Source organism: Cyanistes caeruleus, chromosome 9 (assembly GCF_971803275.1).
Source record: "Cyanistes caeruleus chromosome 9, bCyaCae1.hap1.1, whole genome shotgun sequence".
Classification (NCBI taxonomy): domain Eukaryota; kingdom Metazoa; phylum Chordata; class Aves; order Passeriformes; family Paridae; genus Cyanistes; species Cyanistes caeruleus.
This window is the reverse complement of record NC_141709.1, coordinates 18426066-18439871: the sequence shown is the minus strand read 5'-3', so window position 1 is coordinate 18439871 and position 13806 is coordinate 18426066. Positions and strand designations below refer to the sequence as shown.

The 13806-nt window shown below is 41.9% G+C and overlaps 1 protein-coding gene across 2 annotated transcripts in view; it reads right to left on the bottom strand.

Moving 5' to 3' along the window:
* Window positions 1–4019: 4019 nt before the first annotated feature.
* The window catches only part of TGFBR3 (transforming growth factor beta receptor 3), a 114909-nt gene continuing 105122 nt past the window's right edge, over window positions 4020–13806 (bottom strand). For both annotated transcript variants that reach the window (XM_086901975.1, XM_086901976.1), the window contains exon 17: window positions 4020–8023. In XM_086901975.1, the coding sequence (XP_086758101.1) occupies window positions 7905–8023 (119 nt within the window). In that variant the 3' untranslated portion in view covers window positions 4020–7904. The remainder of the gene's footprint in view (window positions 8024–13806) is intronic.

Sequence of the window (13806 nt, the reverse complement as noted above, 5' to 3'; positions counted from 1 at the left end):
CCTTGGTAGGTGACCCCATGATTGAGGTGATGGGCACAACCTAAGCAGAAGAAATCATTCTGTCCTCAGAGCAGATCATCCTGTGCTTTCCATGGCCCACAGGGACAGCAGCTGGCCCAGGCAAGGCCTCTTGGTTTATGACAGACCCTTGTTGTCTAGCATGTAGTAAAATATGACTCACTTCAGGGACACACATTTGAGGGAAGTCACAGAAAAATTAACTAAGCACTGCCAGTAAAAACATGGGTGTACTTTGTCTTTGTAATGGTACAAAGCATGTCAGCGGGGTACATGCTTTCCAGTATAATCATCCCTCAGCCCTCTCTGGAGAAAGGCAGCACAGTCATGCTACAGCACTCATAATCACAGCATTCATCCAACTTTCTCTGTCAACCAACTTGACAATAACCTCATCATGGATTTCTTCCTTTTTCCAGTCTTAATTATCAACATCACCCACTCACATCCTAAGACTGAGGGCACAACCAGCTTAGTATATGTAAATCAAAGTAACTTCTTCATGTAAATGTTATCCTATTCCTGCTCCTGCCTCTCCCACCATCTCTGACCATCTTCGCCACCTTCAACACCCTCCATCACCTCGCACTGCGCGTCTGCTTGTTCTGCACTGCCCTGCTCATCAGAGCTGCCTGTCTAGCATGTCCCGTGATTCTTAAGAGGGGGTTTGAGACATTTTACCAGAGGACTGTGATCCAAACCCCACCTTTGGGTTTCTTTCCACTTCAAGTGAGAGTGAGGGCAGGCCTGTTTGTGACCAGAGCCCCAGACTGTGCAGGTGCCTCCTGCAGCCGGGATCCCTCAGAGCTGCTCCCGGAGGCTGCAGAGCCCCCATCGCTCCCCGCATGATGCGCCAGTGAGACGGCAAATTAGCAATCAGGATAAAAACGTGAGCCGCTCCACAAAGCCCACATGCGTATTTCACCAACAATGGTACTTAACTTTGCTCAAAAAGGGTCCCAATAGCTCTGCACAGCTCCCCTGGGCGCGCAGGGGCGGTCACGGCTGCCCTCCTTTAAATCCACACCCCGACAGCCGCTTGCTCCTTCCCGTCCCTGAGGAGCCCTCAGCCGGCCCCTAGTGCTGCCTCCCCCCGCGGGGACCCGCTGCCAAAGGGCCGCGGGACGGTGCCGGGCCCACAGTGCCAGGCGGAGCCTGCCTGAGGGCCATGGGTCCCACCCGGACCCGCCGTGAGGCGGCTGCTCCGTCCCGCTGCTCCTGCACCAGCTGCACAGGGAAAGGCGGGAGATGCTTCTTGCTCCGGATGGGAGTTTTAATTTTGAACTCCTGGACTCAGTTTTAGCAGCAAAGGAGCCCACAGAGACAGGACAGGTGCTGCACCTCTTTTCCTGCTTGCAAGACGAAGCCTCTCACCCTCTGATCCTCCCAAGAGCAGGTTGTGACTTCCAGCCGGAGCCTTTCATATTTCACTGCCCTTCTTCCCAATGCAAAAGCCAGACAGACCTGCTTAGCTTACACACACCTGGCTCGTCTGAAACAGGCTGTTTACAGCAGGGACAGCCATAGCCAGAACTAGCAGCACGAGTCCTGTCTGTAGCACTCGTGCCCGGCTGGCTGGTGCCCAGCACTGTAAGCCGGAGTTCCCAGTGACAGGCACGACCCAGCCCTCATGCCCTCGGCAGGCCGGGGGCACGGCAGCCCTGGCAGGCTGCCAGACCCAGCTCCCTCCAGGCTGAAGTGAGACACGAGTCTCCAGCCTCCCATTTCCAGACACTTCTTAACTGCTTCCTTCATGTTATTTTGTTTCAGTGATTTAAATTTTCTGTGACATGTTTTGGCACTCCAAAAAATTTTGTGAAAATCTAAATATTCCTGCTGTGAACGCTCTATGTGTATGCTCCTCTTAAATCTTCCTGTTTATTTTATTTTTTGATCCTAACAGCCAATGTTACTAATCACCTTTAGGATCATGGACTAATAAAAATATTGCGTAGTGCAGTGACTACATCTCAAGCTGTTATGACCCCATGGGATATGCCTACTTATATAAAGAACAGACTAAGATTTTTTAATCCTTTCACCCTATTTACAAAACAAAACTGGACTTTAAATGCTTAGAGAACTGGGAAAACCATAGCCACTTGCATGGATTGCACTGTGATTTTGCAGGCATGCCATAAAAAATTTACTGCCAAAAAAGCCCTTGGTGAGCCACTTAACACATTGTTAAATACCATCAGCTTTTTCTGCTTAACACTCAGGATTTTGTTTTTTTAAAATACTGATTTGATTTTTTGTCTCTACAGTTTGTTCTTTACCAGAGCTGGCAATAACAGAGGAAAAGAACCTCCACCCAAACATTTTTTTAACCAATTCCTCAAAATGTATGTGCCAAAACTGGATGGAAAAAATCTGTTATTTAAACAAAAGTGCAAGAGTTACACTTCTGTGCTGCTTATTCTCCTCATCTATCCACAAACCAACTCGTTTTTAGACTTTCCTAAACCCAGTAAAGCTGCAGCACGGCACAGCGGTGTGAGCAGCTGAGCCGGGGCACATCACTTGTGGGCAGGCTGCGGTGGCACCCTGAGGGCTTCCAACAAATGACAGAGAAATTCGCAATTTGAGCTGTAAACTTCTTCGGGTAGGTGAACGGATGTAATTTGATCTTTCTTTTGCAAAGCGTAACCGCACGCAAGTTGGCAAGGCTAGGTTCAGGGCCTGAGATTTGGGAACACAGCACAAAAACACACGCTGCAATCAGACTTCCAACCTCATAAATATCTGCTTTACAATTACAAAGTGACAGCTGTGAAAATTTATCAAAATATTGTCTCCTTTTCCTTTTATATTGTCTTGGAAGGAATGCTGTGATAAATTTAATTCTGTTTAAATTTGAAGATCTCTGGACTGTGTTTTTCCTGAAACTGGCACCTAGTATTTTTTGACCGTCCAAAACATTTACTTCACTCACAAGGCTTGTGAGATACACAAATATGCACAATGTTGATACCTACTCTGCAATATAACAACACTCTTCCCTCTAAAAATACTCATGCAAATATATCACAATTCTTTGCCTAATAATGGCATTTTAACACTTATTCCACATGAGACACTTATCATGCTTTCACACCACGTTTCAATCAAAATACAAATTTTCCAGGCAAAAAGGAAAAGCTACAGCAACTTTTAGCTGAGAGTTCACCCTACGGAGCTCATTTCCACAGGAAAACAAAATTGTCTTAATGCAGAAACTGAAATATGGTTGTTATGAAGCAATGAATCTATTGCACCTCTGTGAATTGTGTCATAAGCAACACGTAAGCCTAGGACTGCTTCTAATTAATAGCCTTTTCTGTACTGAAGGAATCTTGGTTTTTAAAGTGACTATTTAACATTTTAGACTCCCTTACTAAGGAACTCTATTTTGTCTGTCAGTAACTACAACATCTGAATAACCCATGATAAAAACACTGAGGCTACTCCCTTCAGGCGCCCATAAAGAATATTCTGCACAAGAAATGAAACAAAATAGAAAGGATAGTAAACAGCCAAATTCTTGTCCTGCTGATCCACAGCCAAACTACCTGCTCCTGCACAGGAAGACCATTCAGTGATGAAAACAGAGTTTTGCTCATGTAAGACTGCAATGTAGCTGCAGTCACAGGTACAACCCACCAGCACTCTGCTATGGGCTTCACTGTGCTCAAGCCAGACTTTGTGCAGAATTCAACTGAGGTCATGTCTTGACATACAACAACAAAATGCCCACAGGATCAGAGCTCTGGACTTGACTTCAAGAGAAAACCAGCAGCATTTAACTGAACATATCTACTGGCTTCTGCAAGAAGCCATGATACTGAGTAGTCCAACGAAGCCAATAGACAAAAGTACTCAGAAAGGAGAAAACAGAAGTGGATATGCAAATCTCACACACAATTCCCACTGAAATTTATGGGACATGAGGACAGAGCAGTGAGACAAAATTCGATCTGTTTTTGTTGGCTCTGTACAACTTAAATGAATCATGACATCAATTATTAATAAATTGATATATACTTTATTATGCACAAGAGACTAAGATGACATAACACTGTGGTTATCAAAACTGTACAACTATGCATTTCCACTAGGCTGTGAAATACTGAATGCCATATGAAATACAAATGGGGTTTAGACTGGCCACAGGTATTAGCAAGTAAATTTCTCCCATTCTTTGATTAAAAAAAAATATATCTGGCATTTGCATCCAAAAGAAATATACTTATTTATTCAAAGGTGAGAATATTGTGTTTGGAACTGGCAGGACATGGCAGCGTAGATCTGATAACGCTAGGAACATCCCAATGAACGACAAACAACAACAGGGCACAACGGTCACCTCACACACAGGGCTGCCAGCACAACCAACAGTACAGTCTTCTTGTGAAGCATGAGGTAGATATACATAACAGAAGGAACATACAGGAGAGAAATGGTTAGGAAAGAGCAGGGGGAAGGTTACAATCATCAGCATCTACAGACATTTTGCAAAATCCATTTCCATGTGGAAAATGCTACAAAAATAGCCTAACACAGAAAGATCTGACCTCTTGAAACACAAATGTAGTAATGTCCAAAACCAAACACTGTAAAAGGTTAGTGATTAGACGACACATGACAGAACAAGCAGTCTACTTTGGAGTTTAAGTATGCTACTAATAGCTTTTACAGGCAGAAGGTGTCCATTTTAAGCCCAATCCTCCCATTCTTACATAAGAAGTTCCTTCGCAGTCGATTCCATTGTGCTGAAATTAACCACTGACTCCATCCATCCAAACCCTGCTTTAATACCCTCTGCTGCGATCTTCTGGAGCCCACAGGGCTCTGCCACGTGAGTCCAGCACGGTGAAACCACATGGGACAGAGGTGGGAATTGATGTCCCAGTGGTTACGCAGGAGCTGCCACATCACACACAGCCTGGCCATGGAGACAAATGGCTGCTATAAAACCAGAGCTAGAGGTGTACTTGGCTCTGAGCAGAGGGCAGCTTAACAGCTGCTGCAAAGTACTACACATTTCTGTAAAAAAGTTATTCACTGGGAATGCTTGGGTTTGGTTTTCTCTCTTTATTGAAGCAGAAATGGCTCTTCCATCTGCTAAGCAATCATGTGCCATTTTGGTAAACTCCAACAGACAATTAACTCAGGTGTATTTAAATAGCTGAGTATACCAAGTTCAGTTAATTTAAACTGTATTTCACACAAATGTCAACAAATCAAATCTTTGACCTTTATATATTTTTGGTTTATCCAAATGTAAATATAAATCTGCAAATTATTCTAAAATTAGATTAGATTTTTGATAAAAAGATTGATAATGCAGCATATTTCTCTCAAAAATATACAATTATCTATTTTACACAGAATTTTTCAACCTGTCCATCCCAACAACCAAAGCTAATACTTCCTATGAGAAACTACGTAATAAAATATCTGAGGAAGGAAAGGGTTAAAACGGGGAAAGGAATTTACAAAATATGTAAATTTCACAGTAATTGAAATTAAACATTTCATATAGAGTAACTTACATTTATCTAGAACATTTAAATATATCTTTATACAGAAATTTAATGTAGTAAAATATAGCTATGATTGAACTTAAAGACTCTAGTCTTCTTTGAAGACATCTTTTAAGACTTTACACATAGAATATGCTTTAACAATACATTCTGCTGAAGGTTAGGCAAAGCGCTTTCTTCTCAACCACACAGGTAGCACATTCATCCTCCTGACTCGAGCAGAGCCAGTCCTGCACACCCTTCTGCACAGGGGTAACTACACCTACATGACACCCTGCCCACATCACCAGGACTGCTCATTGGCCTGGTAACATCGAATATTTTTGCATGTGTAACTCTGAGCCTCCCCTGCCTGCACGGATGCTGAGCCCAGCCCTGGTGTACAGTCGAGCATGTGCTTCCAACAGTGAGGACAAGGCTTGCAGTTACCCGTTTGCATAGGTGTTTGCAGGATTGCTAACAGATTTGATTTAAAGTGAATAACATTCTGCCTGATCCTGGGCACTTAAATCTATTGCATGTGTTGCACTTGGGCCATCCTGGCATCAGCAAGGCACGAGTGTAGAATCAGCAAGAAATCTGCAGCTCAGACTTCAGAGCAGACTATCACTCGTGTGTAATGAAGTCCCTTCCTCTCTTGCAGAACACAGGTAATCTTCATTACAACTAATGGAAGTTATTAATCTCATTTTTAGAGGAAAACAATGCTCTTTCTTCCTCAAAGGAAGATCAGTAGAATACATTACAAAGTGGCAAGTAACAGTCAAACAATTACACGTTAAGTGTCCTCTTTTGCTTTTCATTTTGCATCAATTTGAAGGTCAAGATAAGGCAATGACACTAAAAAATAGTGACAATTAGTACCCTTCTGCCATTTCCATATTCTGATGCTACTTTGGGACTATCCAATCATAATGTTCATACAACAGCCTGACACAAACAACTGCACGACTATTTTCAAAGAATAGCAAACATCAGGCACTACTGTAGATTCCTTGTGCCCTCAAACTCATCTCTTATTTCAAAGAGAATTTAGACTAGCTAAAAGATTAGAACCAAATCAACTTCTTTATCTCCTCTATTTACCTATAAAAACTGTCTTTTCAGTTTATAAATTTTTTATATATATATTTATGGATTATATGCTTATGTATGAAAGGAATGCTGTGCTAATTTCCAATTGGTAAAGTGGTTAGGCTGTGAATACCTTGATATATATCTATCTGCATAAAGACACTGCCATTAAAGGTACACACCCATATATGTTAGTGCACAAGACCATTTTTTGTCTTAATGTTTGTGTGTCTCTATATTTGGTATAGCAGATCAAAAAATCTCTTACAAAAGAGCTTTGGCCCATAAAACAAGACAGGGAATGTTAGAGTGTGCTCTTTTCCAATTACCAAATCAATAAGTATTATAACAAAAATGGAACAAACAAATTATAACCTGGAACAAACCTGAAGCTGCAAACACAACAGGAAAGCAAATGAGATGCTGTAGCTGTAAGCTGAACAAAACAAAGATTATTCAAAAGAGGCTAAATGTAGCTGAATAATAAAACGTTATTTACCAAGGAGATCTGACATTGATGCTTTCTTGCTCAGACAAACAGAAATCCTTTGACCTAAGATCATCTTTGTTCTGCTTATCTTATGTAGTGATAGGACAAGGAGTAATGGCTTTAAACTGAAATAGGGCAGGTTTAGATTAGGTATTAGGAAAAAAATCTTTACTGTGAGGGTAGTGAGACACTGAACAGGTTGCCCAGAGAAGTTCTGGATATCCCATCTCTAGAAGTATTCAAAGGCACATTGGATGGGGCTTGGGCAACCTGGTCTAGTGGAAGGTGTCCCTGCCCATGGCAGAGGGTTGGAACTAGATGATCTTTAAGGTCTGTTCCAACCCAAACCAGTCTGTGATTCTATGTCTAAATTCCCTTAATGAATACCTTGTGTCAATGAGAAGGTTCAGGGAAAGGAAAATACCATATAGACAAAGCAGCATTTTTCCAAACTGGCATAGATTTCACATTGAGGGCCCACAGACCCCTAGAACAGGTTGCAGTACTGTAACATTAGTAGCTTTGTCACACCTAGCATAACATGCTAACAAGATCCAACAGGATGCTAACAAGATCCAACAGGCTGTGTTCACTCATGCATTGTGTGCTCATATACATGCTCACACACACAGTGGCTTCCCCAAAAGAAAATCAGTCCTTTTTTTTTTTTTTTTTTCCGGTAGAAAAACTCCTCCTCATTTTTGTCAGAAGCAACCAAAACAATCCTTTTAACGTTAAAAAGCTGCTGTCTGATGTCCCCACGCAGTGCTGTGCTGCTCCTCAGCTGTGTCCCCGGGTTAGGTGGCACTGCTGCTGGAGCAGGGGGTGCTCTGTGTGCTGCCAATGCTGTGTGCTGCACTGCTGTTCTCGGAGGCTGGTGGTGATGTAGGGACCTGCTGTCTTCCTGCTGCTTCCCCTGAGGGACAGGCAAGAGAAAAAGTGGGGTCAGAAGATAAATTAAAAATGTTGTCATAGAAAAAACCAATCTGTTTCTTCCCAGCCTTCCTCTTCTGGCAGTCTGTTTTCCCATGTAATTAATACATTGGGTAACAGACCTTAATTGGAGTATCACTGAAAATGTTACTAGACTTTGGCAGCTAAGCATTGCTGTGCACATGGGGAAAATAACAGCACTGTTTCCTTGAGCATTTTATAAGCAGCTGATGGAAACTGCCAAGATCAACACTGTCTATCTTCTGTTGTCAGCTGTCACTCAGAATGGGTCCTATTACACAACTCAGACACTTTATAGCTTTGCTGTTTCCAGGAAAAAGGCCAGGAAATGTAGGCTTTAGTTTTAATGCAGTTTATAGAGCAGCACATTTACTAGAAATGTAGCTGAAGACAATGTTCTTCAATCATCTGGATAACACATATCCTGAGACACAGCCAGTTTTCTTCATGTAGAAAAACAACAGGCTATCCTGAAAGCTTGACTTGATTTACTCTTAATACAACATGCAGGGAGTTTTCCTATAGCTACCAGAGTATGTGCAACACTTACAACCTGTAATGAGAACATGTCTCACCATTTCTTGTTAACTGTTTACTGACAATAAATTAAAACTCCTCCACTATTTAGATTGCCAAATCAAGCACTTGGGGTCTCCTCACACCGTTCTGCACCTGTGGCTGGGATTGAAGGGAAAAATCCAGCTGTCAACTAAGCATCAAAGTAATAATTATACCATTTAATGTGTAAAAGATCATAATAAGGCCACACAGGAAATCATAACTGTGGCATTTTTAAAGGTACAGTGCTCAAGTCTGTAACCTTAGCAATATTACAAAATAGTCTCTTCAAAACAGATGGCAAGACTTAAGTTTATATAATGTGCACTGTTGCTGCCGCCTCCCTTGAGCTCATCTCCAGGATGTGAACCTGTGATCTCAGTGCAGTAGCAGTCACACTGCTGCTGCCTGAGCTGCAGACCTGCTGTGGCAGCCAGCACCAGCACGGCTGCTTTCCCAGAGAAGGAGCAAGATGGAAATGATTTGTGGGATCATGGGCAGAGCAATTAGGAAAAATCAGAGGCTAGCACATCTCCTGCCTCATGAGCTTATGGTGACGCAGCTCTCCTGCACCACATTATCCTATGTTATCTAAAACCTGATGCCATGGGTCAGGTCTGCACACGCCAATTATTCTTCCATGTTCAGGATTTAGTAGAGATCCCACTTCCCAGTGACTGCTTCAGCGACAGGCCGAAGGCCCGAGCCCCAGCCTGCATCCAGAGGGTTACAGCGCAAGGACGAGCCAGCTTCCTCCCACAGGAGCTGCGCTGGCACATCCCATGCCCTGTGTGCTGCTGCCCAGCTGCCAGAGCCCCAGCTTCTCGGAATGTGGCTGCAGAGGAAATGCGCCTTTAACGCTTTGTGTCTCAGGCCAAAATATCCTTTTGCAGGCTGCTCAGTACTCAGAGGCCTGCTACAAACAAACAAGGGAGGTCTGAGGATTTCTCACAGCAGAGGTTGCAAGCGCTCTGTGTAATGGAGACCAGCAGCTAGCTCAAGCAACAGCTACAGCTGAAGAGAACTTAAGGCCCCACAACACACAGCTCTTGCCTTACACCCCACTGGTTTAGGAATGTGGAGGAAAGAAGGGACAGGACAGGACAGAAAAAACAACAAACTAAACTACTAAACCACACTGCCCAGAAAGCCAAATAAACTTTTAAAAAGAGGGTGAGGATCTTGTTTTTAAATTCATCATTCAGTCCAGCATTTTACTCTCGTGAGTAGATTTTGAATCTGTTTTTCCCAGTGTAAGAAATAACCATTATAGCTCATCCATGAGCCATGCATTTCTGTTCATAGGCAGCAGGTCAGAATCTACCCCCAGTCATCTGCAAATAAATCAAGTTTCAGCTTTACCTTGCTTTGGAAAGGGCTTTGTAACCCCCCAGAACAAACAGTTTCAAATCAAAGTATGTCTCATCATGCTGTACAGGCTTTCATAAGCTTTGTTTGGATGTTTCTTCCCCTCCTGATTTGCTGCCTTCTCCTCCCGTTGTTTGTGTACATGTCTTCCTTCCTTTTGTACTACAGGATATATTTATAAAGGCAGTGATAAGCAAACTCCCTTTCATTAAAACTAAGCAAGTGAACACAAACACCAGAAAGCAGTGAGGGGGGCTGCAGACCCCCAGCCCCGCTGCAGAAGCCGCTTGGGCGGAGAGGAAGGGCAGCTGCTGGGCTCCCCAGGCGGGGCCCCTGGCTCTCCCTGCATCTCTGCTGTCACCCATTTTACAAACCACATGGTTACACACAGCTTTGGTCAGCCTCAGAACATCAATACAATCTGTATGCATTTAAACATAAATACATTTATGAGCCAAACACATGTTGTTTTAATTTTATGGCAAAGCAAAAGCGCAGCTCCACTGAGTCCCCAGCAAGCCAATGGCTCTCACTCTCCTCCTGGCTCCTCTGGAAAGCGTCCTAGGAGGCACCCTCCCTTCTGTTTGGGTTGGAAGACCCCTTCCTTCCACTGTAATGGCCTCTGCAGTGCCTCATTTCTAGAGCACATCAGCAGCTCTGATGCACCACAATCACTTCTTGAACAATAATAAATTCTCAATGTTCACAAGAAAAATGAAAATCCAAATCACAATGATGTTATGAACACACAGCCTAGCAACTACATCTGGACTGGCTGACTTTTCCTGTATTTTATTTCCTCAACACCTAGCTAAACTGTAGAAAAGCTTTTTTTAAAAGACTATTCAAGAAAAGGATGTAAAGAAATGTAAATGATCACTGAAGAGGCATTCTCCATCTGCCTTTTCCATGTAAACGGCTTCATGTATCTCATGTTACCGAACCAAAACTGCTCAGAACGGACACATCTCATCTATTGACAGTAAACAAGCTTTTACCCATCTGAACACAACAACATGCACTTCATTATTCACACTTAGGAAAGCTGCCAGTTGTACTCCCTGTCCAGGAAGTCTGAATGTTTGCTTTTCTATCTCCATTTGCCAAATATAATTGGTTGCTATGTCAGTTTACTTTAAATCAGATCCCATAAAAAAGGGAGAAGTGGGGGAGGAGGGATGCTTTTAACTTCTCAGATTTTGGAACACTTTATCCTCTTAACTTGCAGCACTGCCTGAAGAAGGGAAGAGCGCTTCCTAAGAGAACGCAGGGATAGATGTTTTTTTTAACACACTTTACAAGGTTTAATGGTCTCATTAACTAATCAGGCTTGTGCCTGTCTCTCCTAAACATACTCAATGATGCCTACTAAGACGTGTATTACATTGATACATATTTATATGGTTAAATGATGAAGAGTTTCTGCATTCATGCACACTGCAAGATTTTTGCTTCTTTACAAGACCCCTAGATAAATGAGGTTAATTGTGGCAAATGTCTGGTATTTCCCTTAGTTCTTGGGTCCTCTCCAACACCTTTCATGCCCTTTAATTGACTAGAGAAAGGACCAAAAGTACTGAGTCTTTTTGCAGACAAGTCAGCTAAAATTCCTCGTCTGTTGTTCTGATTATTAGCTTTCCCTCTCTCTTCTCTTACTACCTGTGTATCACAGGACATCTCTGTTCCATGTTGAATTGTTTCAGAAAATCTAGAATTTTCTAAAGCACAGCTGTGATGCTTTGGCAGAATTTTTTCATGACTGACATTACCAAAAGCCCTACACAACAACACAACAATCCTTGCTCAATATCTGGAGATGAAATTCTACCTATTTTGTAGTTGCTTTCTGCTATCACTTGCTTGAGGTTTTAATGCTAATGGCCTATCAAGGTGAATAAAAGAGCTCATTCATGTAACACTTTTTTTGTTAGCAGCAGAGACACACTGGTAAAAGTGTATCAGCAAATCTTACTTACAAAAGGATAGCCTTTTGCTGCAATGCACATAACACTACAGCAACAAAAATAACTTCACACATCCCAAGCTGCCATTCTCTACCAGCAGTTGCTTTTATCTGTACTCTGACTATCAGCAAAACAGAGTTTTTAGAATGAACTCATATTTTCCAACCTTTTGTCTAAATCATGTGCTGGAAACCCAGTACTACTTAAAACAAAAGATGAGATTTCAGAACACGATTCAGCAATGAATAAATTTTCTAATGGCAAAAGACAGGCATTCTGTAGATGAAATTATAGTTTTTTCTTCCCCTCCTCAAGTTAATAAAAGCCTGCAGCGAGCTCTAAAATGTTTCCACTGCAGCTGGATTATCTTGTTTGCCACAGCAGTTGTCCTCTAAGAGCCTGTGCCTGCCAGAGCCTTCGCTGCACTCTGCTGCAAGTTATGCTTTGTAGATACAAAACACTATGCACAGAAAAATTACGTGCACAGGAACATAGGTGCACTTTCACAATTCCTCAAAAATCTGAACCAGAAAACTTCCTCGATAATTTTTACCATTTCTGTGATTCTCTAATCTGATGAGTTAAAGTGTCCCCTTTCTTTCTTATATTCATTTATTACTTTTTCTCTGGCCTTCTTCTCCACTTATTTTCATTTATGGAACACAAAGCCAGAGCAGCTGCCCTCTCCACTACCTGTATGTGGTCACCATGACTGATGTACTTAGCTAATATAATTCCTTTAATGGGACTGGTTTGAGTTCTACTGTTGCTGAAGGATTTATCATGTTGGCTTCCCAGTGTTCCTTGAGTACTGACACACAACACGTGTCAATAGATGGCTCTGTATGTGAATACAGATTGAACTTCCACAAATGCAGGACCAAAGGTATCAATTTAACAATTAGTTAAATTTTTTTTGTTTAATAAAGGTTACCAATATGGGAATTACTTAACTTCCCATTTACTCACTGAAATGGCGCTTACTCTTCTTCCACATCATTTCAGTGCTTATATGAGACAGAATTATACAATTTATACATATTATCACAATCTTTAAATTTTCCATGTTTGCTTCAATTCCAAACAAGTATCATACACAGCTGATGCACTGAGAAGTATTAAACTGCTTATACAAAATTGTTGCACTGCCAATTGGAAAAAAACACCATGGTTTTTATTTCCAAATTAACATAAGCTCCTAGGTCATAATATTTACAGAAGCTCTGATCCAACAAGGATGGATTCTCAGTCCTAAATAGCTTCCATGAGGTTTTAGATGTGAGAAAAAACCCTCCTCCAGTGGGCTACAGGCAAATTTCAGTGCTTCAGAGCTGCACAGGCTTGGAGGAATTGACCTCACATTTTTCCCACCTCCCAGATCTTGGTAGGGTCTCATGAGGTCACAAGTAGAACAATTGGGAGCCCAGAATACTCTAAGGATCCTGAGATACCCCATCATCCACAAGCAGCCGAGGTTATATGCTGGAAATCAAGGCTCTATCAGTGTCCAGTCTTTGTCTAGGGCATGCAACAGAAAGCTCCCCAAATGCCCTCTTCTTTCAATACAGTATTCCATTCCTGCTAATTTAGTTTAACATGGAAAAAAATTCTAAGGAGACACTGGAAAATTATCTGTGCATAGAGGCTGCAACAATTCAGACACATTCCTAAGTATTTGGTTGCACACAATTAAGATTACATGTGACTTCTAGCAATTGAAAATAGTAGTTGAAGAATGAAGAAATAAATAACTGTAGCAAAAATTCTATGTAATCAAGGCCCAAGAAAAAATTTCAAGTCTAGTTATACTCAGCCTATGTCTGTTTAGATAAAGCATTCTCATAACCATTTAGCC